The 23,585-nt window shown below is 36.0% G+C and overlaps 3 protein-coding genes across 4 annotated transcripts; 2 read left to right on the forward strand and 1 right to left on the reverse strand.

Annotated features, from left to right (window-relative positions):
- The first annotated feature begins 7,855 nt into the window (after nucleotides 1-7,855).
- Nucleotides 7,856-9,953, forward strand: LOC143459647 (tRNA-splicing endonuclease subunit Sen54-like). Its single transcript, XM_076956865.1, has one exon. The coding sequence runs from the start codon at nucleotides 8,036-8,038 to the stop codon at nucleotides 9,527-9,529; it is 1,494 nt and encodes a 497-aa protein (XP_076812980.1). The 5' UTR covers nucleotides 7,856-8,035; the 3' UTR covers nucleotides 9,530-9,953.
- LOC143459648 (leukocyte elastase inhibitor A-like) lies at nucleotides 9,894-12,992 on the forward strand. Of its 2 annotated transcripts, none has more exons than XM_076956867.1 (7): nucleotides 9,894-10,246; nucleotides 10,430-10,563; nucleotides 10,684-10,797; nucleotides 10,998-11,238; nucleotides 11,423-11,607; nucleotides 11,687-11,854; nucleotides 12,561-12,992. In XM_076956867.1, exons 1-7 carry the CDS (start codon nucleotides 10,042-10,044, stop codon nucleotides 12,750-12,752), a joined length of 1,239 nt encoding a protein of 412 aa, XP_076812982.1. In that variant the 5' UTR covers nucleotides 9,894-10,041; the 3' UTR covers nucleotides 12,753-12,992. The 2 variants fall into 2 exon arrangements, with proteins under 2 accessions (XP_076812982.1, XP_076812981.1); XM_076956866.1 differs by having other exon boundaries at nucleotides 12,214-12,704.
- Nucleotides 12,993-14,204: 1,212 nt separating this feature from the next.
- On the reverse strand, nucleotides 14,205-23,563 carry LOC143460366 (intraflagellar transport protein 122 homolog). Its single transcript, XM_076957842.1, has 26 exons — nucleotides 23,408-23,563; nucleotides 23,141-23,292; nucleotides 22,223-22,301; nucleotides 21,993-22,069; nucleotides 21,415-21,481; nucleotides 21,046-21,192; nucleotides 20,817-20,892; nucleotides 20,544-20,738; nucleotides 20,231-20,461; nucleotides 20,003-20,143; nucleotides 19,701-19,838; nucleotides 19,347-19,514; nucleotides 18,681-18,919; nucleotides 18,377-18,530; nucleotides 18,104-18,265; nucleotides 17,764-17,930; nucleotides 17,442-17,613; nucleotides 17,210-17,312; nucleotides 16,955-17,095; nucleotides 16,773-16,870; nucleotides 16,536-16,639; nucleotides 16,204-16,369; nucleotides 16,002-16,113; nucleotides 15,536-15,726; nucleotides 15,097-15,258; nucleotides 14,205-14,678 (listed from the first exon to the last, which is right to left on the reverse strand). The coding sequence occupies exons 1-26, from the start codon at nucleotides 23,464-23,466 to the stop codon at nucleotides 14,577-14,579; spliced, it is 3,603 nt and encodes a 1,200-aa protein (XP_076813957.1). The 5' UTR covers nucleotides 23,467-23,563; the 3' UTR covers nucleotides 14,205-14,576.
- Between the last annotated feature and the right edge of the window lie 22 nt (nucleotides 23,564-23,585).

A 23,585-nucleotide genomic window follows, 5' to 3' on the forward strand; every position in this document is an offset into this window, starting at 1 on the left:
CTTAGTTGGCACACATGATAAACCCTGAACACAATCATGCAGAAACCATGTAAATATTGGTAAAAACTATCGAGATAGAGTAATTTCTGTGAATGTTTCAATAAGACAATATATACACATATTTTTATATAATTTTTTTTAAATATTTATAGGCTAAATTGTATCTTGTCCAAATTTCATCAGTACCACTGAACAGCAGAGAGCGTCATTAACGCTTTGCCCAAGGGCATTACAACATAGCTCCTGGTTGCCTGGGCCAGTGACTACTACAGCCCAGTACCGGTACTACAGCTACTACAATGCAGACTCAGCGTAATGCTGTAATGAGTCTAATGACTAATGAGCGTTCAAACCACTGGAGTGACTCGACTACTGACATTCATGCTTTAACTGTCAGAATGTTCATTTCAAAACAATGCAATATGAAAAAAGGGTCTAATACACATTGTGCACAACCAAATGACGTTACAATTCAAGTCGCTAGGGTCTAGTATACAAAGGCACCCAACGGTTGTGCACTTGTTTACTTGAGCCTAAAAACACCTCGGCTGAAAGTTTTAGCAAAGTTAAATAAGACCCGTGTTGACTGATGTCATCTTACCGTAATGGGCTTGATCCTATACTGAAGCAACTTTGTATCTTTTTTGAAAATATTCTTGTTTTGTTTACCACGACTTCTATTGACGCAAATCCAAAACAGATTGAGTTCATGGACATCGCATACCTAATCTGTATTTTAAATATCCAAGTTGACAAGCCTTTCATTCATTTTATTTTTTGTTTTCAATGTGGGGGACGAAAAAATTGTGCTGACGCAGGTAGTCGCAAACATATAAGTAGTTATTGACAATAATTTCAAAAAATTTGACAGGCAAATGTGGCAAGGCCTTGAGGGCAAAAACGTGCATTAAGGACCAATAAGAGAATGTAAAAAAGTTATTAGCGTCAGCACCGCCACCAAACCCATGCCTATAACTTTAAGCTAGCGTCTTGGTTTGTTTCAAGTCCCTTCAAATCACAAGTTAGCTTACATCACAAAGATTGTTACTTGTATTCTGAGCTTGATCTAACGAATATGGTTAGCCATATGTGTCAGAATTCGCTTTAATCAGCGAATTAGAATTTATTTATTTGAACATTTTACGAATGGTTAAGTATGATATTTTTGCTGGCCGAAAGGTTCATATCAGCGTGTTCATAAATTGCATGCACGCTAAACTATCCAGTAAAAAACATAGCTTCGTTGGCCGAACGAGTCATTATTATACGCAATTGTAAATTGCTAACGTGTTTGTAATTCGTGTACACGTTGACAAAATTACGCGTTCCCAAATAGTCAACACGATTGCAATTTACAAGCGTGAATAGATGAGTTGTTTGGCCAACACAGATAATTTTTTGTATTGATAATTCAGCGTGCATGCAATTTGTGAACGCGTATGTAATGTACAGACGCCTTATTATGAACCATTCGGCCGGGCAAAAAATCAAACCTACGCGTTCGAAAATTGCGTGAATTGTATGAACAAGTTCGCAATTTATGAACACGTTGAAAGAAGCGAATTCTGACATATATGGCTAACCATACACACAAGCTTACTATCTTGCTGCTTGCAATCTATACTATAATCCCTTGGGGCTTTCACAATTTTTTCTTTTTTGTTTCATTTATCTTTTTTATATTTTTGCCATTGCCGGACTGAGGACGAAAGATTCGCAAGGACAGCGATAGTTAATACTTAGGGCATTAAATTATTGCCACTGTTTCACCGGGAAAAAATCTTGTGTTAATAGCGTAACGAAAGACATAAAGCTAAATATATGCTGCTGAGCTGTTGCTGATCCACAACTGCGGCTAACTTGGTATTATTTTATTAGCAGGTAACATGTGCCGATGTGCCGAAGCACAGGCATAACTTGACGCGGTGAAACGTCTCAAAAGAGCGTCTATATGCCTCCTTGTCTAAAAGACGACTCACTCGAAATGCGAGCAGCGAATAAAAAAAAAAACACAAAAATTCTTTGGGCAAATAAACGTGGTGTCCTGCCGCATTCTAGTGGACTGGATGGTAAACATTACATAACACTTTCCTTGTTTTGGAAAAGTGAATCGGGGTAATTTAGCAGTAGGGCTTTAAAACTACAGTAATTCCAGAGACAGCAAAAAGGAGTAAATGGGGCACAGACATTGAAAACACAGCGGGAGGCAGGAAACAGTAGACAGAAAGTTATCGATCTTATGGACATGTGGAAACCAAAGTAAGTTATACAATAGGACACTATATAGGGCAAAACTGTAAACAATAAGGCTTAAGCAAATTTCACATTAATTATACAATACTATACCCAGACATGACAAAAAGTTGATAACAAATGCAAACCATTAAAACTACAGTGTACACTACAAAATTAAACAGTGGCTTTGCTAAGCTGATTCAATTTTTGACACCAATCAAAGGTTGGGTTTCAAGCTTACCGAGGTTATCAAAATATATAGCGCAACTATAGACATAACGGTATATATATATATGTATGTTGTTGTTGAGCTGTTCCTGATCTACGGCCTCGGTTAACTTGGTATTACCGTATTTTATTAGCAAATGATATATGCCGAAGAACAGGCATAACTTGTCGCGGAAAGATGTTTTAAAAGAGGGTCTGTATGCCTCCTTGTGTAAAAGAAGACTGACTCGAAATGCGATCAAGGAATAAACAAGAAAACAAAAATTCTTTTGGCAAATAAACATGGTCAACACTACACGTTCAATAATCTTCTATTTTTCAGTTTCTTGTTAACCTAATTTAAATGTTATATGTTATATTACTGACTTAAAGCATAGGCTACTATAAATCTTCCTCCCAGACCAAATCTGACTTAAGTTAAACCTTAAATAAGAAAAAAAACAGCTTTTTGCACGTACCAATTCTTATAACCTAACCGCCTGTCTTTAAAAACGGGCTGCGTGACCTACTTTCGGTGAAATAGTCACTCCCTGTTAGTTTAAATGGTAATAGCATGGTGTGCAACCACAAATGATCGGATAAGTGGAAAAGCCTTTAAAAGTCTTAAAACAAAACGTGGGATGAGGTCGTAATCCAAAGAGCGGTTGTTATAGCTGAATAGCGCCCTGCTATTGCCTGCAGGGGCGGATACAGCCGGGGTGTTAAGATGTTGTAACAGCACTCTCTGCAGTTTAAATAATTTTTGAGCGCACTGCTTAAAAGTTGATTTTGCTGGTTAAAACCAACTATTAATTCGTTTCAACGCTAGCATGCAACGCAACCAGTTTTCTAAATCGTTTTTATGACAAGAGGCAAAAATAAACGATATACTACAATTACAATACGACAATGCCTTTCTAAATCACTAATAAACAACTACATGACGTCACCAAATGCACGGTGCTACACAAAAACATCAGAATACAGTCGGTGACGTCACAAGATAATTTTAGTATGTGCTCAGTTAAAACTGTTATTGACTTAGTGACTGACGGACTCCTGTCAATAGCAGTTTAGTTTTTTAGCAAACTGAACAGCTGATGTGTAAGTTTTCCATGAAGTGATTGCAACTTCAAAAAACAACAGCACTTCTGCTGTTCATTACGTCACGTACAGCAGCCTGTCAATAACTGAGCACTAAACAATTACAGGTTGCTGTACAACAGTAACACCCATTCTTCTGATTACGACCCTGACTCTGTAAATCGCTAATTAGCAACTACTGTACATGATGTCATCAATTGCAGACTGCAATCCAAAATCAGCAGGCTGCAGTTGGTGAGAAAATTGTAGCACAGTACCCAGACTGCTCAAAACCAAACTGCTTATGTAAAACGTGTGTGAAAATGGTGGTTGTAAAAACTTGTTGACGACAGCTGGTTCCGCTATTACTTACCCCAATGACATACACAGACTGACTATTTCACCGTAAATAGGTCACGTGTCCTGTCGTGAAAGGGGTGCGCAAAAAAGTTTTCGCTATACTTCGAACTTTCTCTGTGAACTTACATCTTCAAAGTTAGACATTTTGATCAAAATTTTGTCAAGACTCAGTCAGAACCAGTAGCAAGCATATGAATACAGTTTGACTAAAACCTGATGTACAAGGTCCAAGACTCCAAGCCCGTGCGATAAAAGCAATTGTTCAGCCATTGTTACCCAATACGTCGCAAGACTATACTATGACAGCACTTTGTGCCGAAACTAAGTGGCTAGCCACTGTAAAACTGTTTTAAACAAATTTAATCCACATATCAAGCAATATTGAACTGCCAAAACGTTAACTCAGAATTTCACAACAAAAAATCCTGGGATCGGGTTCGGAAAAAAGGCTAAAATCCCCGGGAAACGGGATTGGCATTTACCGCAATCCCAACCCTGATCAAGCTTTTAACTGATCATGTTTTCATTTTAGTAATGTTTTTACCACTAGGCTAGGCTACTCCAGACTTATAAAGTAAATTTTTGTTTAAAATGAATATCATTATTTCAAATGTAGTACGTTATGCGTCCTATGGTTTCGTCGAAGTGGGAAATCATCGACGAGTTTCAGCCGTGCTAAGGCTTTTCTCAATCTGAGATTTCTTGCAAAGTGGTAAAGAACTCTATTACTGTATTACTTGTATGTACAGTATTACAAAGTTAGGTGGGCCTAACTTTTTTCTTTTGTTACAGTAGCTTACTTAACGATTCGTCGTTATAGACGAGTAAGTTTTACATGCAATGTGTAATTGTGTTATGTGCAGGACTGGCGCGTTTATTAGGCGAACTACAGACAGCAGCGTACGGAGCACCATTGCGCAATAACAGATTTGAAATAATGATGTGTTTTTATTGAACCAACGAGAAAAAAAACGTTCAAAAATAAACCAGGAAAGTAGAAACATACAATTTCTTAAACTTGGAATAAACGAATTGAAGATAACATTTACATGGAAACCTGAAATAAAAACTAGTTTTGCATGTGGTTAAATAACAAAAATATAAAAACCCAGACCTAGATCAATCAACAAGAAAAACCTGATAATTTCCAGACTATATTCCTATATTATCATAAATGCTTGCATTTTTTGGTTTACACAAGTTAGACATTAACACTGTATGTAACAACACGCTGCAAGCTTTTTTTAATAGAAACACTGTTTACGTCAATGTCCATTACAGTTAATATCCATTACCATCAATAGAGATGTAACTTGAGATCGAAAATTAAAAAAATTACTGTTTTATAGAAGAGAGAGATAAAATCGTTTTGTACTGTACCTGAGAAAACTCTATCTTGCAACGAACAGTAATGTTATGACAAATAATAATTCGTTGATGTATTACTTGTGTGAAGTATTACACAACAAACATATTCGCCATAAAGACCGCGTACACTAGCGGTTATTATTACAATATGAGTGAGGACGATTGATGGTTGATAACTTATTTTTGCTTCTGCTTTCATGGTATGAGTTTTCATTCCTCAAACGGCGTGACTGTGCTGTTAGTTGCTTAAATTCTGTCTATGCATATTACTAAATGATAAAGTTCCCATTTTTCTTTATTATCAGACACAGAGGCTTTTGCCTTCGGGCAAAGCTTACGGAATGTTAAATTGCGCTTGGTAGCAAGTGAAAGAGTAAAAGGGTAAAGGGGAGATTGTAAACATTACAAACAGTATATATATGGCACACCAGTTCAAACGAAGTAATTTAACTGAACGTCATCAAAGAGAATTCAAACCCGGTCAACAACTGAAGCACAAGATTTTAGAAACAACCCATGACTCGTGATGTAACTGTCACAATGTCATCACATCTTCCAAAGATTTTCATTTGTGTGCTTTTTTGCTGTTCAAACGCAGGGTCATCAACTGTGCCCTTCTTTAGCGTTATGACCACCAGAAACTGGGTTCTTGCCCCGGATGGAGTTTCTTTTACAGTGGGTTTTCTTTTCCTATCCACTGATGTACAGCATTGAAGCTATTTTTTAATCATCTGTTTCTTCAACACATCAACTGTTCGTTTGCTTAATTTCGCTTTGTTTCGACTTATGTTTTGTGGATTTAACTAATTGTAGGTTCAGTGGCCATGCTAGTCTTTACCAGCAATTATTACCTTAATTATATTTGAGCACGTTTTAAGCCTTTTCGGCTTAGTCACTTTTTCCATTCATTGACACTTGTTACTAACAACTGGCTTGATTTTTTGTCCCAACTGCGTTTTTGAAGAAAAATAAATGATTGATTCATTGAAAAAATTGATTTTGATCATTCAAATAAGAAATAAATTACAAAAATTAACAGTTGCTTGGTGTGGGTCTGCAAAAGACCTTGCAGTCATCGAAGTCTGAAAAAAGGCTTTCCTATGGGCAAAAAATAAAGGTTTAACAACGATATGGTCTAGTGCAGTGGTGCACAACCACAGGAGGCATTCGTATACTAGACCCCAGCTATTCAAATTGTGATGTCATTTGGTTGTGCACTTCTGTACTAGACCCCAATGATAAATGGAGCAAAATAATTACATGAAACAAATGTTTCAAGAACAATCACTTCTTAAAACAGCACTTCCTCTGCAGAAATTCAGATCTAAAATGTTTAGAGAAGCATTGGCGTGATTTAGTTATTTAACTTATTTGAAAATTCATTCCAAAAATTGGCACTTGTAAATATTAAGTTCATTTTTCCTTTTTCTGTTTTAGCATGGGGCAAAAATAGGTTGCTTTATGATGACTTGGTATTGTATTTCTGTACTGTTTCTATTTCACGAAAATAATTGTTGAATAAATGGTTAAGAAAATTAGTATATATAGTAGTCACACATGAATTACCTGTCTTTAATTAATGGATATGATATTTAGGATTTCATTTTGAACCAAAAGAGTTCTTCATTTGGTATATTTATTACTAAAGGTAATTAGTCTTACTCTTTTGTTTTGTAATAAATTTAAAGGTTTTAAAATACTGTTTGGTGCAGATTCCCAGACTATTATACCATATTGCACTGTAAGACACTATAAACTAGACCACAGTATAACATCATCATTATTTTTTATTTGTATATTGTCAAATTTTGTATAGAACACCACAGGTTCTTGACAGCTTCATTCAAAGCTCTTCAACATGGTTTTGTTACTAAATTGTTCGTATAGAATAATATTTAAATATTAAATTTTGGAAACCTTTTCTATCTTCTTGCCATTTATAAACAATTTTTTTTTCATTTGGTATTCTTAGGGGTTGTTACCATAAAAGAAGTTTTGTTGTAATTTAAAGAAAGTTTGTTTACTTTCAACCAACTGTTTACCTTATCAGGCTGTATTGGCATTTGTTTTTCTAATTCCAGGTTTAAATATGATTTAATTAATACTGTGTCATTAGCAAATAGTCTTGTTGTCAGGAAAGTGCACTCGGGTAAATCATTTATACAACAAAAATAAGAATGGTTCTAATACTGACCCTTGCGGCACTCCTATTGAGATATGCTTTTGTGTAGGTATATAGTCACCACATTTGACACATTCTTGTCTGTATGAAAATATGATTTTATCAATTCATTGGTCTTATCATTGATACTGTAACAGTTTAATTTAGTAAGCAGTTGTGTATGGGCCACTGTGTCAAATGCTTTTTTGAGGTCAAGAAACACCATACATACATACTTATTAGTCTCTATTTCCTGGATGATATATTCATTAATATTTGTCACAGCTAGTACAGTGGAGTGATGCTTACAAAATCCTAATTGGTTATTGTGCAAAATCTTGTTATCATTAATGAAGTATGTTAGTCTATCATATATAAAAAATTTTCAAAAACCTTATTTAGTTGACTTAGTTAATTAATAATTAACTTAGATAATTAATTTTTTGGATCAGTTTTAGTTCCTTTTTTATATACAGGGATCATATTGTTTCTTATACGTTTTTTTCATTACATAGATGACAAGTTTTCTGCATATATATTAGTAACTTTATCAGTTAGCAATACTGACAGCAATTTCCATGACAATAAACCTTGACAAATGAATACTGTCTTAAAAACTTGATGCGAATGGCAGAAAAAGCTTTAGATGAAAGTAGTCTGGTACTGCATGATGAGGAAGACATTGAATTTGCTCAAAAATTACTTGACCAACGTTCTGGCACAAACGCAAATGAACTACCTTGCAAAGGAGGTGCTAAATTAAATTATTTCCGAGGAACAACTGAGGAAGAATATCGGCTAGAAGCTTACTACCAGTCTCAATGCAAACTGACATCTGCATGGAAAGTAAGAAAACTTGCCAACCTGGGACAAGCAGAATGGCGACCAGAACTTTATGTGGCAGAGATTATTAAACAAGGAAAATTTATGCAAACAAAGTGTCATTATCATCATAAAGGATTCTTTGCATTGTATCCTGAAGAAGCCTTATTTCTTTTGGATGTTGGAGAAATTGAACTGACTTACAAAGGCGCTATGCTGTCAATGCAAGATGCATATTCACTGTTACTTGCTGATAGTTACTGTAACAACCTTTGCAGCATAGACGAATACTTAGTGTATGCTCATTTGTCAAGAATAGGATATCGCGTTCAGAGATTTTCAGCTGATACTACTCAATCACTTGAAACCAATAAAAGCACAAATGATACTATTGTTGCAAAGCATGAAATGTCAGAAGATGAGCGTACCCTTTATGAAGAGAAAGAAGTGAAGCGAATTAAGTTATTTTCTAGTGGTGGGTCTTCACAATTGAGTTTGTCTCAAATTGATTACCAGCCAAAACTCCTACACCGTGAATGGTGGATCACCTCGGCTGAAGATAAAGATCTTTTGAATCATATTTCTTTTCCAGAATGCCATCATACTCCCAACCAACTGGCAACATTTCCAAATTTTTATGACAGAAAATCAAACATTGTGTTAAAGCAACAGAGCATGCTATTCATCCCACGACAAACCACATCATATGACTGTGAAGTACCTCGGATATGGCAAGAGCGTATTCATAGGGAAGATAGCCATGTAAAAACAACATCAAGGGACGATTATTCGCACCCAAGAAGCATTGATTATCAAAAACTTTGCCGTACAGCTGGTAATTGGGGACATTTTAAACGCTTAGTAAATGAAGAATTGATTGTAAAAAGCAATGAAATGAAATGGCTGCATGAGATTATGTGGTCAGGATTAGAAAAACCGTTACTACATTGTACCGATGCATTAAACACCCAGGCAATATTGGACAAATTGAATGTATGTGAAGCTACAAGTACTTTGAAACATGATAGAACTAATTCATTTGTGCACACCATTCGATTTAATGTATACCAAACTGAAAATATGAAAGCATTTCGAAAAACTCAGCCTGGAAAGCCATTTTTGCGTGTTGTCGTTACGAACCCTTCAGTTCCAATTCCAACACTGAATGACATCACTGAGATTGGTGTACAGAGTGATGGGGTTCCTGTTAAAATTGCATTTGTAGATTCTAGTAAAGTGCTGTTTTTTGCATTTGATAGTATTCAAATTCCAACTGACATAGTATTAGGATAACAGTCGGATTCTTGATGAGAGGTAGGTCTTGCTCATTTATACTCCACAGCATGCAAAACTTTATAAGGGGTTAAATCAACTAATAGCATTTTGGAAATATAGTATGTAACATTCACCAAGTGATCTGTGTAAACTGGTGTATGATTCTTGGACGTTCTTTGGAAGATTTAATCGTAAACGTTGGTTATTGCAAAACAGCGTTTGAGTTTTTTTTTCACAAAGTTTGTCGTGAATCGCAATGTGAAGCGAAACATTCCCTCCGGGGAAAAAGGGCTGATGCCATGGTAACCCAAGCGCGAAAAGGCCACGTGGCGTTAGCACACGAGTTATTTTCTTGCCAGAACATTTCTAGAAACTTCGCAGCTGCGATTTAAACTTGTGACTGCTTCCAACCGCGTCATTATTTCATTTTGTTGTTTGGCAGGTTACTTGTACTTAACCATTTAGGCCGGACGGTCAGTTTGAAAAAAAAGTGATCTGTCGACTTAAGACGAACCATTTGTACGTTGAAGATGATGTGTCGTTCATCTGCTGTATTGTTGCTGTTGGCTTGCATGTGCGGCTTGATTACGTCTAAGAAATTAGACCGCAGTGAGCATGTGTCACAGCTATCCGAGGCAAACAACCGTTTTTGTATTAAATTGTATAAAACTCTGATAGAAAACGAAGAAGACCCCATGAAAAATATGATGTTTTCTCCATTGAGTATTTCTGCCGGTAAGTAAAATATTGTTCAATATGTAGTAAGTAAGCTACTTGCATTGACATTTTTCTAAACGTGCATTCCGGTAACTGATCCGTTAATTTTTGGTTAAAATATTGTAAAAGAGTTGCTTTTCGAGTTCACATACTTCATGTAGCTGTCTGGTTGGGCTGAGGTAATCGTCGATTTATTTGTAGCAATGGCGATGACGCACCTTGGCGCAAAAGGCGACACTGCGAAGCAAATAGACGATACATTCATGTTTAGCAAGATTGAAGATAAAAAGTTTCATTCTGCGTTTGGGGAGCTTCATAGTCTTCTGTTTGAAAAAGTAAGACTTGTAGTCCGTAAAGCGCTGCCAATCCTGCTACCAGAGCCTGTAATTTTCTTACCGCATGAATGCATTCCTTCTGAGACAAGCCGGGTGTATCTGACGTCAGTGCCTCTGTAGGTTTCCGATAACGTGACGTTGAAATCGTCCAACAGAGTCTTCGCCAACAATAAACTTCCAGTTTTGGAAGACTATAAAAACGCTCTCACTGTGTATGGAGCCAAAGTAGAAAAGGTTTGTAATCTCCTTCATGGTTACTCGTGTCCGTAGGTTTGGTAGATAATCCTCAAATTGTGTACATTTACACAACGTTAGTGAAAAATTAGTACCAATGATATGTTAAATGAAAGCTAAAGATTTGCAAGATATTCTGGAAATCAAACATATGAATATATCTTTGAAAATTGAGGACGGCCTCTCATTCAAATTAACAGGTGGACTTCGGTGGAAACGCGAGGGAATTGATCAACAAATGGGCCAATGAGTCGACGGAAGGAAAAATTCCGAGTCTTCTTGGCGAAGATGATGTTAATGCAGGCACTGCGCTGCTCATTGCAAACACTGTGTTTTTTAAAGGAGATTGGCATTCGATGTTTCGCGAATATCAAACCGAAAATAGGGACTTTTACGTGACACATTACAAAGTTGTTAGGACACCATTTATGTTTCAGAAAGGTTTGTTATACAAAAACAAATGCGTTAGTATCAATAGAAACAACAGTTTACGATTAACTTTTTGTTAATTGCTTCAGGCGCTGTGTGCGAAATCTTACTGTTTGGTGTAAAACTCTCACATTTCGTTGCAAACCTCGCACAAATAGTCCAATCCAACAAAATTAAATATATACGATGTTTATAGGACAATTTCGTTTCGGTTATGTAGAAGAGTTGACTCTACAGATAGTCGAAATCGACTACGCTGGCAAGGAATTCAGTATGTTTGTACTCCTACCGGAGAACTTTGACCTGGTTAGCGTAGAGAAAGAACTGAACCATGAAAACTTGACAAGGTGGCTTTCTAACCTCAAGTACAAAACCGTCGATGTGAGTATCGCGCTTGCGAATGGACTGACGCGACCAAACAGCTACTGAAAAAATAACGTGTCAATTTTCTTTTTTGTAGCTCACTCTTCCCAAATTTAAGATAGAGGAAACGCTTTACCTGCACCAAATCCTCCCCAAGATGGGTGTAACAGATGTGTTCAGTACAAATAAATCTGACCTGTCTGGAATTGCATCGCAGACACCGGGATTGTTTGTAGATCAAGTTATCCACAAAGCTGTAATTGAAGTGAGTAGAAAATTTGATCGTCACCTTTGCTGTTATGCTCTCTGCTGTACGACGTCTCTGCTGTACTAACGCGTAATAGCATTTGCACGTTTCTTTTCTCAATATCTAGTGTTAAACATTTCCTACACCTTATTCATTTTAACTGCTTAAAGTTTAAGCTTTTGAATTTTTTAAGCAATTTTCCCTTTCGTTTTGGTACAACGATGACGTTTAAGGTTCCACGCAGTTTTTAAAAATCTTTAAAATGCGTTATTACAATACGAAATTAATCGGAACTCCAAATTTACGGCAATGGAGCACTCTTGTAAGATTCTCCTAAGGGACATAATGTAATATTTTTAAGACCAAACTGACTTCAGGTGCACGAAAAAGGCAGCGTAGCAGCAGCTGCCACCACAGTGCGGGTTGTTGCACGATCAATCGGTAACCATCTTTCTTTTACTGCCGACCACCCGTTCATTTGGGGAATCCGCCATGTCGGAAGTGGTCACTTATTGTTTGTAGGAAGACTGAAGCGGCCGGATGGGCCCGTGCTTCTTGCAGAACGCGATGAACTCTAAGTCATGCAATGATGAACGAAGACTTCATCGTTGTATCGTTACTTATACTTCCTTTAACACCACACTGTATATTGTGTTATTTCATTCAAAATTTACCTTGTTCAACAACGTGCAATAGTAAGTTTTTTTCTTTGTGGCAACGATAGGTTGACGAAAAAGGCGGCAAAGTTGACGCGGAACGAGCAGAGGCGAGCCGCGCCGACATTAGTGATCGCGTTACAGTGTACGCCGACCATCCGTTTATTATAGTAATCCGAAGCAAGGCTAGCAACACATTCCATTTCATGGGAGCATACAAGAGACCGGAAGGCCGAATTCGTAGCCACGATGAGCTGTAAAGGGATTGCTTCGACCGTGCTTGAGATTTTCAGTATTCGACTTCGGCGGTCTGCTTCGTTTTTGCGCTGTATTATAGCTTTTTGTATTTAGGTTCTATCATGAAGCTCCCTAATTTCTGATTTGTATCGATCTCTCCGTGCTGACGCCAAGCTCATACCAATCATGCCATGTATCTTTTCTTATGCTTTTGTAACGCAGGATTGTATTATTTGCAATAAAACAAGTTAATACTTGGAAAATTTGGTTTTACGTAACGTAATGATGATCTAAATTTTAGAGATTCTGACTTAGGAAGGAACAAAATATCTTAAGTTAAAACAACATACGTTAAACCTTTGTAAGGATTTCTCGGTCGTGGATGTAAATTCTGTAACTTATTGCCAGACGTGAGACGTCCTAACAAAAAATAACCACATAAAAACATCGCACTAAGGCCTGGTATGTTGTATAGATCGCATTTCCAGAAAACTCTTGACTTGGTCCGCGTAGAGAGGAAGAACTGAACCATGAAAATTTATTTAACCTCCAAATTGTGAAGTCAGATATTGTTTTCGTCCGTCAATGGATTGGTTCATACTCAGCTAAAAGGTCAAGCTAGATTGCTGACTATGGAATACAAGACTTTTAAATTATAGTATAAACAGATGCAATGGAAAAGTAAAGGCCATCTATGTATAATGATATGGGGCAGTCGGACAGGAAAACTATCCACGGACAAATGTGCCAATCAGTTTGTTGTTGTTGTTGCCTACTTGTGCTGTTTTTTTACTTTGAAACTGTTGGACGTCGTATATTTGTTCACATTTCGTTTACTTTTAAAAAAGATAGCCAAATAAAATAAGCACCTTTCAATTACCTAAAAAAAAACGCAGGCCAAAACCTAAAATAATTCTGGAAAAGATGCATTTGTGTTCCTATTCGCTAACAACTGTTTTATCTGCAGCGCACAACCTAACAGACACAAAACACGCTGAAGATATTGACGGTTGTCATAACATGTACTGTCACCAGTGGTGTGTGGCGCAGCAATCAAATCCGTAAATTGGCCCATCGATTTAAATCAGGTTGCAAACGTAGCTTTAAACTTTATCTTTATTGCTAAGGTTGCGGCTGAAGTGCCCCTTGGGTTTTTTCAAAATCTGTCTATTGTGATAGGGCAAGTTGAAAGATTATCTCAGATTGTCTAAATGTCTATGGACGAAAAGTGAGCACTCAGGTGATTCCTGAAGAAAAGGGGGCGGGGGGAAGAACGTAAGAACGTTTTAAGTTGAGATTTTTGAACATATTTCAGAAATGTTTGAAATAAAGGTATGTAAAGACAGATTGAAAAAGTTTCTACCATCCCATCCAAAGAAGAAGTCATCTCGTCGAGTGCGTAGTTATAAGGTCATCTTGGCCCCACTACACTTAGCATATGCCTTAACAGCCTTAAATCTCCTCAATCTCAGGAATCAAAATATGTTAAATTTAATTAAGTTTAAAATAGTTTACACTAAATAAACACGACACAGTATAAAGCTCTGCACCAGATACAAACCCAAAAAAACAAGCAGCACATTAAAAAAATTTACAGAAAGCTGGTAGCATCAAAATAGGCTGCATCAACCAATACACAGGAGATAACCAATTTCGATAGCATAGTGAGCACAGTGCTTGTAAAGGTATTTCCAACATCAAATTAACAATTATTTGAATAACTAATTAATCACTTGTGATGTTGCAAATGCATTTAAAGGTTTCAATACGTATAAACGTTTACAAAGCCTTTGTGTCACAGGCTGGTATTGCATATACCTCTATCATTGCGATATGCAAAGAAAAATTTAAAAATCTATTTTTTCATCATTCATATCTGAGTTTTTTCGACAAAACGGGCAGCAGTGTTTCTGCAGGACCATCAATTCGTAATCATCGGCGTGGAACATCTAAAATTATAACAACCGGTTTTAATTCATTGCGATGCCAATTGTACTGTAAAACAATTCAACATATACGTTTTTTCGGTTCCAGGACAATTAAACCCGGGACGACTAAACCCAGGACACAACAACCAACATCTGTGGGTTGAATTGTCCTGGTTTAAATCGTCAGTGAGTTGAATTGACCGATCACAGTTTTGTTCAGCTTTATCTCGTGTTGCTGTTTTGTTTTGAAGTCTTAAGCCTTTTCTAGCTAGTATTATCGATATCAAAATAATAGTAATGTTGTGTCTTGTTGTGACATACGTAGAACAACAGCTAGCACAAAGTTGAAACCATTCAAACAACTTTCCAGTATATTATACAAAACGAGCCATACTGCATTTTGAACTTGCGTAACTCAGTTGGTAGCAAAAAAACGAACCTGAAAGCAGGAATCGCACATTGCAACTGCCACTTCTGGCATAAGGTTTTTAAAGAACTGATAACGAAGTGGCTTTGGCCAACGTCGAACCAGCACGTCACGTCGGGAGAGGGAACGCAACACAGGACGGTTCACCACCACTGGTACATACTCGCTACCGCCCTAAAGACATAAACCTGATAATTATACACAGATTCTGTAACAAACTTTGGCTTGTCCTAAAGGATATAAAAGACCAATTCATATCACAAGATTCTAAACTTTTAAGAACAATATATTTAAAGGTTGTAATTGATTAAGAGAAAATCACTAATTATAAAAAAGATGGCAAAAATAAGTCAAATGTGTCAGGATGGATCTGATTAACTAAACTCCGGTATAATTCGCCATAAAAAAAGCAAAATTAAGTAAATTATGGTGATAAATATCAACAACGTGCCTCGAAGGTGAGAAGACGTGCAGTGAAAGGGTCGTCATCCTCATCTTGGTCCATGCGTAGTGTCTGTGTTGTTTCGTTATTCCAAGTTTCATTGGATGTTCTGCTCTTGCTACCAGCAGTATCAATTAAGCGGTAAGCTTCTTCATCAGATATGCCATCGTCCAGTGTAAATTCAACCAAAGGAAGAACTTCTACTCAAAATAATGACTTCTTGAAGCTATGAGACCCGTAATGTTAATGTGAAACGTCAAAACATCTTTCTTCTATTAAAATATTTTGCATAAGCTTGTGAATATTGATTTGAGTTATTTTTCAAGTTTGAAATTAATTATCATGTACTCAATCACCAGTGTTTGCTTAATATATTAATGTGTTTAGAACATTCAGGTTCCGGCAAAATTTTCTCCAACTTACTACAATTGCTACATATCAACGTTAACAACCAAAACATGGTCAAAACTCTCACCAAACGAAGAGAAAGAATATATAAACGGCTGCTTGCAGTTAATACATGTACTGCCTTGTGCATTGAGTAAAGGATTTGTTGTAGAGCATCGGTAACACATTGGTTGCAGATCCTAACAAAAAGAAAACAATATCATTAGAATATGTAAAATCTTTTTAAAAAGTCACTTTCGTTGTATTTGAAAAATTGTTCATATACTTACTTCATTATCATGAAAGGGCTTTGACCTTATTGTGATAGATCCAAGATCTATTAGGTCCTGAAATCGCAAAGAAAGCTTCAACGAATGAAGCTTTTCGTATGCAAAACGTGCCAATTTATAGGCTCCCAGTGATCTACTTTGCTTGGCTAATGCATATAAAGTAGCTCTGCGATTATAAGTCAAGGAGAATGAAACCAACGAAGCCCAAATATTCCAAATAAGTGTTGAAAGATAAATATCATTAAAATTAAAAGATTATAAAAATATATATGTTGGGGTTCAAGAATGTATGTGGTAGTAAGTGAAGCATGTTTTTTCAGTAGAAAGGATACACTTTGGAGACTCCTTTTGGAGGCTCATTTCCGGTAATGCTGTGAAGTAAAAAGCGAGCAATGTTGAATAATGCTTCTGGAAGATGGGAAGTGAAAGGTTCATCCTGAAAAACAAATGGAGAGTTTTGACACATCATTATCAAGTTATTCTGCCACAACAGATTTACAGTATCAATATGTGCAGGTGCAAGCATCACACAGTACAATTTATAAAAGAGATTAAATTTTGCTACTTACAGTGTATCTCTGTATGGAATGATATACATAATAGATTTCAGCTAGCTTTTGGTACTTTCTAAACTTGTCAAGCATCTCATCCTTCTGACCGGGCTGACCTATATAAATTTTATAATATTGATATTGTTATAAGTATAAAAAATTAGCAAGAAAAATAATTGGCAGTGAGATACAAAACGTACTGTTGGCAATATCTAGACTCTGCTTGGATATCATCCAGTAGTAATATCCAGCATCATTGAAGCGACTTTCCATGACAGCATTGTCAGTGAGCTGTTCTAGGACTCTCAAAGCCTCTGTTACTTTTCCTGCTTTATGGAATGCTACCAAAAAATGTTTAAAAATTTGCCACAATAGGAATCAACAAACATTTGTCAACAATATGCTTATCAACTCATGATAGCAATGTAATTAAAACAGACTCATCACAATCTAACCTTTCTGGGCTTCTTCAAAGCGATCATTTTCAGCTAGCCATTGTGCATACGGGACATAAACATCATCTTTAAACTCAGGATATCGCTCCAGCAAAGCAAATGCCTGGAAAACAAGCCAACATTAAAAACTTATGTAAAACTGAGCACCGGTATTCAAACCTATGATGGAGTCATGTAATCGACGTGAACTCAATCAAGAAAGTCAAAGTCATCAATCAAGAACTGTTATCACCTCATCCCAGTTGTTTGTATCAACAAGCAGTTGTATATGAGCCTTTCTATCACCCATCTTGTTATAGATTTCAGCACAGTAAACATACTGTTGCAGGCGTTTGAGATGCTTAGCACAAAGCGTCAACGGCTCTCTGTCAGCTTTGTCCAATTTTCTTGCCACATCAATCAACCTTTAACGTGTGTCAAGCATTTTACAGCTATATAATCACTGCACCATATCAAGGTAACGTGTTCAAAACAAAAACAAGAGATGTTTTTTAATATGAAGGTGGTCTACTCCTAATTGCCCTATTCCACAGTTAAAATGCTAGAAAAATTACATGTCAGTCCATCCATTTTCTCCAATTATTTGAATTGCTTTCATACTTTCACCAGCGGCTAAATACATTTTTGCAGCCTCACGTGGTTCATTTGTGTTCTGAGCCCATGATGCTTGTTTTGCTATCAGCTGTTTATGTTTTGTGGGGTTGCTGGATTCAACATAATCCTGCAATAGAAAAACATGGTTGAAATTTTATTCATTATTATTATATATATTATATTATTCATTAAAATTTTTTTTAAATATAATGTAAATTACCATAATTGTAGAATTTAGACTCAAACTGTTAGAGAAAGAGAATTATAAATCAAGGTAATAATTCAGAAAGCAAACCAGACCTTAGCAAGTTCAAACATTCTCAAATCAGTGTACATATCAACAGCTTTCTGTGAATTTCCAGACTTTTTATAGAGACGTGCCGCCTCACTGAACTGACTGCGATAAGCATTGATGTCAGCAAGGAAGAGATCTGTGTCATTTTCACCTCTACGTTGACGATCCTGACAGTGCATAACATTTACAATCAACATCAAAACAAATTAATACCAATTTTAAAAAAATCACAAGCTTTCAACAAGTAATATTGAAGGGCCAAAATAAAAACCACGTACTTCAATGCTCTGTATAAGTTCCAAATAGCGCAAATCTCGAGTGCGAGTAAATGCTTTTCGAGCAATATCAAAGTTTAGACCCTCTAATGCTTTTTGAGCAAGATTGTCCCAATCCGTGTCGGTAACTCCAAGGCAGGCTATCTGATATGCTTGACTAATTGGTAAAATAATAACTTTTAAGATTTCTACAATTAACTGTAAAATTATGAAAAGATTTGAACATGTAGCAGATTGCATTAACAAATTTAGTTGCAGATATATAAAATACAAAGCAGTTTACGCAATGCAGGAATCATAACCATACCTGTACATTTGTCGATCGAGGTATTGATACATTGGAGCAGATTGGGGGACTTCAACACTTTTCATTGCATGAACATGAAGACAGTAAATTCGGGAACCACAATAACCCACAACAAAACCATTCAAACGACGCTGATGGGTAGGAAATGATCCGGCTTTAATACCCAAAAATCCTTTGCCGGAGTAGCAGAGCATATCCTCATTTTGTGTGTTCCATGAAACACTGTTTGCATTCAATTCCTGAAACAACAAGATGCAAGATGGACATAGATTTTTCAATGAACAACATTGTACTAATATCAGTAAAACAGTGATAGTATTACTAGCAAGCTAGGCTAAAAAGTTCATCATGAAGACAGCTTTGAAATAAAGATCAAGAGCGGGGGACCGAAAGTTACTGAAGTACTGTCAGTTAAATGTTTTTGATACAACAATTTTAGTTAGCGTCACTTAGTGGTGAACTCTCACCTATCCTTGAAATTTTCTTACAGTATGTCGATGCCAATACTTAGGTGAACCACCGAATGGTAATGCCGGGAATAAGCTAGTCGACTTATACATGAGTGAATAAAAATATCTCGGATTTTCAGCGAAAAAGTAGGGGTCGACCTATACATGAGGTCATCCTATACTCAAGTATATACGCTATTTAAAAACGAAATAGTACCTCATAAAGCAGCTCCTTTGTGGTCAGATCATACACCAAACAAGTAGAATTATCGTTGATGATAATAGCAACTTTGGACCTTGACATGCTTAGATCTAAACATCTGATAGATCCCGATACCTTTAGCATCTCGATCGGAAAAGGGTTGTCAACAAAAATTTGAAGAACCTAAGAAGAATACCACACAACTTTTGTAAAGATGTTAATTAAACTAATTATTCACTATTTGCAGACTAATTCCTTTCTTCAAAAAGTGTTAATTAGCCATTAGAATTGAAAGAAGTCAGCCATTGTGAAAACTTCCTTCAATACTAGAAAATACAGCAGATTACGAAAGCTGGAAAATTATTTCACCTGGCCATTCTTAAGCCCAAGCAGAAGGCCTTCCCTGCCTGCTGGTCCACCGATAACTTTAATGTATCTGATATTGGCCTCAAGAAACCATTCTCTTTGCTTCTGCCCATCCATTGAAAAGCAAGTGAGATTGCTTTCCTAAAAAACATAGTAAAATAGCTTGGAATATCAAACCGAAAAGAGAACTTTTAACCAACATTACATGATTTTATGTTCTAATACAAATAAAATAACTCAACTGAATAAAATTACCTACAATGTTAACAAATTAGAAAATATGTGTTTATTAGGAAATTTGTTACCTGGCACAAGATGAAGTTTTCTGAGCAAACAACAAGCAAGTTGCATTCAAACTGCTTGAAAATTTTATTTACTGGCTTGTAGGTAGTAGAGGTTTCATTGGAAGCACGCTGATAAATAACTATTCGATCAGGAAGTTGTACCTTGAATAAAAAAAAACAGAAATATTTGCAACCAAAATTGAACACCTAAAAATTATGCAGCAAGCAGTTTAATATAAATTTACTTACAGCCAGTTTGTCTTTATACACAGATATCTTTTTGACCAAATCATGACATTTTATGGTAGTTTTTGACAGGTTATCGTCCTCGCTGTCTTGATCTGAAACCGTTGTATTAAGCTGCTGGACTATCACATTCGTTAACTTATCACGATAAGTGTATATGTCTCTGTACAGTCCATGCACTGTTGAAAACGTCACATTGTGACAGCTAATTGTACCATCTTGATGTCCAACAACCTATGCAGAAAAGTGGAATTTTACACTCCTAATTGAATAAACAAAACTTGAGTGTGGACACATTATTTGAAATTACACTCACCACATCATTGCTATCTGGTTTGCAAGCAATCGCCCACACCCAACCAGCTTTGCTCTCAGTGATAACGCCTAATGTGGAACCTTCACGGGAATGAAGTGAAGAGAGACCATTCGACCCACCCACAAGTAAGTATTTGCCTTCATCAAAGAATTGGATAGCACAGGGATCGTAATTTAGTTTTGTATCTTTCCCAATCTGTAGAAAGTGCATGGAATTAAAACAGATAACAGTAAATTCAATTAATTCCTAAAAGATAGTTATTTGTAGACATACTTGTTTTCCATTTAGCTGGTAAAAAGATAAATGTTGTCCCCAATCAATAACAGCCAAAGAATCAGTGCTTTCATCTCTGTAAGCAATAACTTGATTTAGCACTACTATTTAATGATGTAAAATATTACAGTAATAACTATTAAATGAGTTACTCAATATCAATGTTGACATAATTTACACATTTGTCTCAAACGTTTTCGAGCATTATCAGTATTCTTTTATTTCTTACTTTTTTGGACACCATTTTAAGTTCCATATAGGTGAGAGTGATCCACCTGGTCGTTCAATTTTGATTTTTTCTTCACCTAGTTTTGTTCGAATACTAATAATTCCATTGTACATTCCCATGGCAACATACTGACCATCATTAGTCCAGCTTCACAAAATAAAAAGCAACAATAAAATTTGCATACTATGACACATCATTCTTAACAAACATAAAATCAGAAATATTTAAAAAACAAGTTGCAAGATAATATATTTAAATAATGCTATTATTGTATCACCCCAGAGATGATTTTCCTTGTCCTAAATCTAACACTAACAGCACAGCATAACCTCTGTCGAGTGAGAAAAATGACAGATCACCATGACATACCTGCAGCATGTTATTCTGCTGTTTATCTTGTGCTTATTAACAGATTTTTGCTCTGGGCCCCATAAGCCTAGAAAAATAACACTGCTAATTCAATAACACTATATAAAGTACTTAGCCAAGGGTAGGGATGTACATTCTACAATAAAGAGTCCTAAAGAACCAAATCTCAAAAAACTTGAATCCAATTTTCGTACTTTTTCGGAATCTTAGGAACCGGTTGTATTTTATGATTAAAGGTTTTAATTGGCACGTGCAGGAGATGTTGTCGATTGTTATTTCAGAGTCCAATACTATGTGCTAGGTGCGCTAATCATTATGAATTGAACCGTGCCTCATGTTAATTTGACAATTGTTAACTTGTTTGAACCATAATAATTTGGTGAGCTTATTGCAAAGGCAAAACAAAAGCACTGCGGGTGCTAAAATATTTTAACTTCTATGCTACTTTAGAATAGGATTCGAAATTCTGGATCCAGAATAGACTATTCAAGATTATTCTAGAGTAGTCAATTATTCTGTATTGTACATCCCTAGCCAAAAGTATCTAATGAACATCAAAATACACTTGCAGAACTCACCAAAATCGCCTGAAGAACAAGAAATTAGTTGTGGAGTAACAGGATTGTAAGCTATACACTGGATCGCATCGTTATGTCTGAAAGTGTACAAGAGCTCAATAAAACTTACAGATGATGACATAAACGTTTTCACAGGTAAACAATATTAACATTAACTCAATATAAAAATTACTACTAAAAGATTGTGCAAAGTTGTGTTACATACAAATGATAGCTGGAATTGAGCTTACGTATATTTAAGGATTCCACTGAGCTTGTCGGTCCAAATAATAACACATTTGTCCGCAGATCCAGAAGCAAATCTCTTGCCTGTGATATCAACGACAGTTTAAAAGTAACTGCGATTGGGTTAAATTTACAAAAGTTGGTTTAAATATGACAAACCGTAACTACTATGACAATTAATCACATCAACAGACAATTCTAATTAAGAGAATATAATAAATTACTGAACATCAACTTTGGCACTAAAACAAGCACATTGGGGCGGCAAAATTATCTCCTGGCAGAACAAAATTCACAAAAATTTCAAAACAATTATGTGGAGTTTTCAAGTTGAACTGCATGGGATATAGTAAAATATAGTAATCACAGTAAACTTATCACATTCTACAAATGATAGTGGAATTTTTCCTCTATTCATATAAACGTTTTGGAAGTTAGTGTAACACCAAACTAGAAAGTTTACAAAGTAATCAACTGATGTGGATTTTTTACAAAAACATGAGGAAACAGCAGTTACCAAATGTGCTTTCTCTGTTTGCTTAAATGTAAATCAAATAAGTGGAGAAGGTTCGGCTTTGTTCCAAAATGAACGCGTGAGACCATATAAAGTAATTTTTGCACAAAGTCTGTAGTTAAAGCTGCAAATGAGATTAAATCGGATGGCTAATAAATCAATGAGCTGCAAACTTTCCATTGTGACTGTAACATTCATCACATTCCTGTTTCCACATGTTAGGAGAGAAATAGAATTTATTCCCCATTTTCAAATTAAACAAATATATACAACGAAATCAGTAATAACTTGGCGTGGGGCAGTAAAAGACCTTATGGTTATTCAAGTCTGCACAAACTTGAGGATCGTAGCATGAAACCCATCAAAAAGAGTACTGATATTAGAAAACATTATAAGCAAATATATATACCATCTTTGGAGAAATCAACACAATATACAGTATCCTTATGAGCTTTCAAAGATCGAATGAGTGAACCATCCTTAGGATCATAAACAAGCACTCGGTTTCCAGCCGCAATAAGCAATTGAGAACCATCAGGTTTGAAGGCGATATCATGAATGCTAAAACAAACAACATTTTCATGTTTTGGCATAAATGTAATGATTGCACCAAGCAACAACTTTTAAATTAGAAATGGTATAGGCTGTATCAACCTTTCAGGGAAAAGAAACTCACCATAACCCCAATTTCAAATCATCTCTCACTTGATCGGCCCAAACAGCAGTTGTTCTCATCTCGTCCTTCTTTTCTTCAGCACATTAGATTGCCAAATTAAAAATATTACGTTTATCTGCTTATTGTCAGCCTACTTAAATAAATACAGTAGGTAGTAAAGTGGAAACTCTTAAAGTAA

The sequence above is a fragment of the Clavelina lepadiformis genome, chromosome 5 (assembly GCF_947623445.1).
Source record: "Clavelina lepadiformis chromosome 5, kaClaLepa1.1, whole genome shotgun sequence".
NCBI classification, from domain to species: Eukaryota; Metazoa; Chordata; class Ascidiacea; order Aplousobranchia; family Clavelinidae; genus Clavelina; species Clavelina lepadiformis.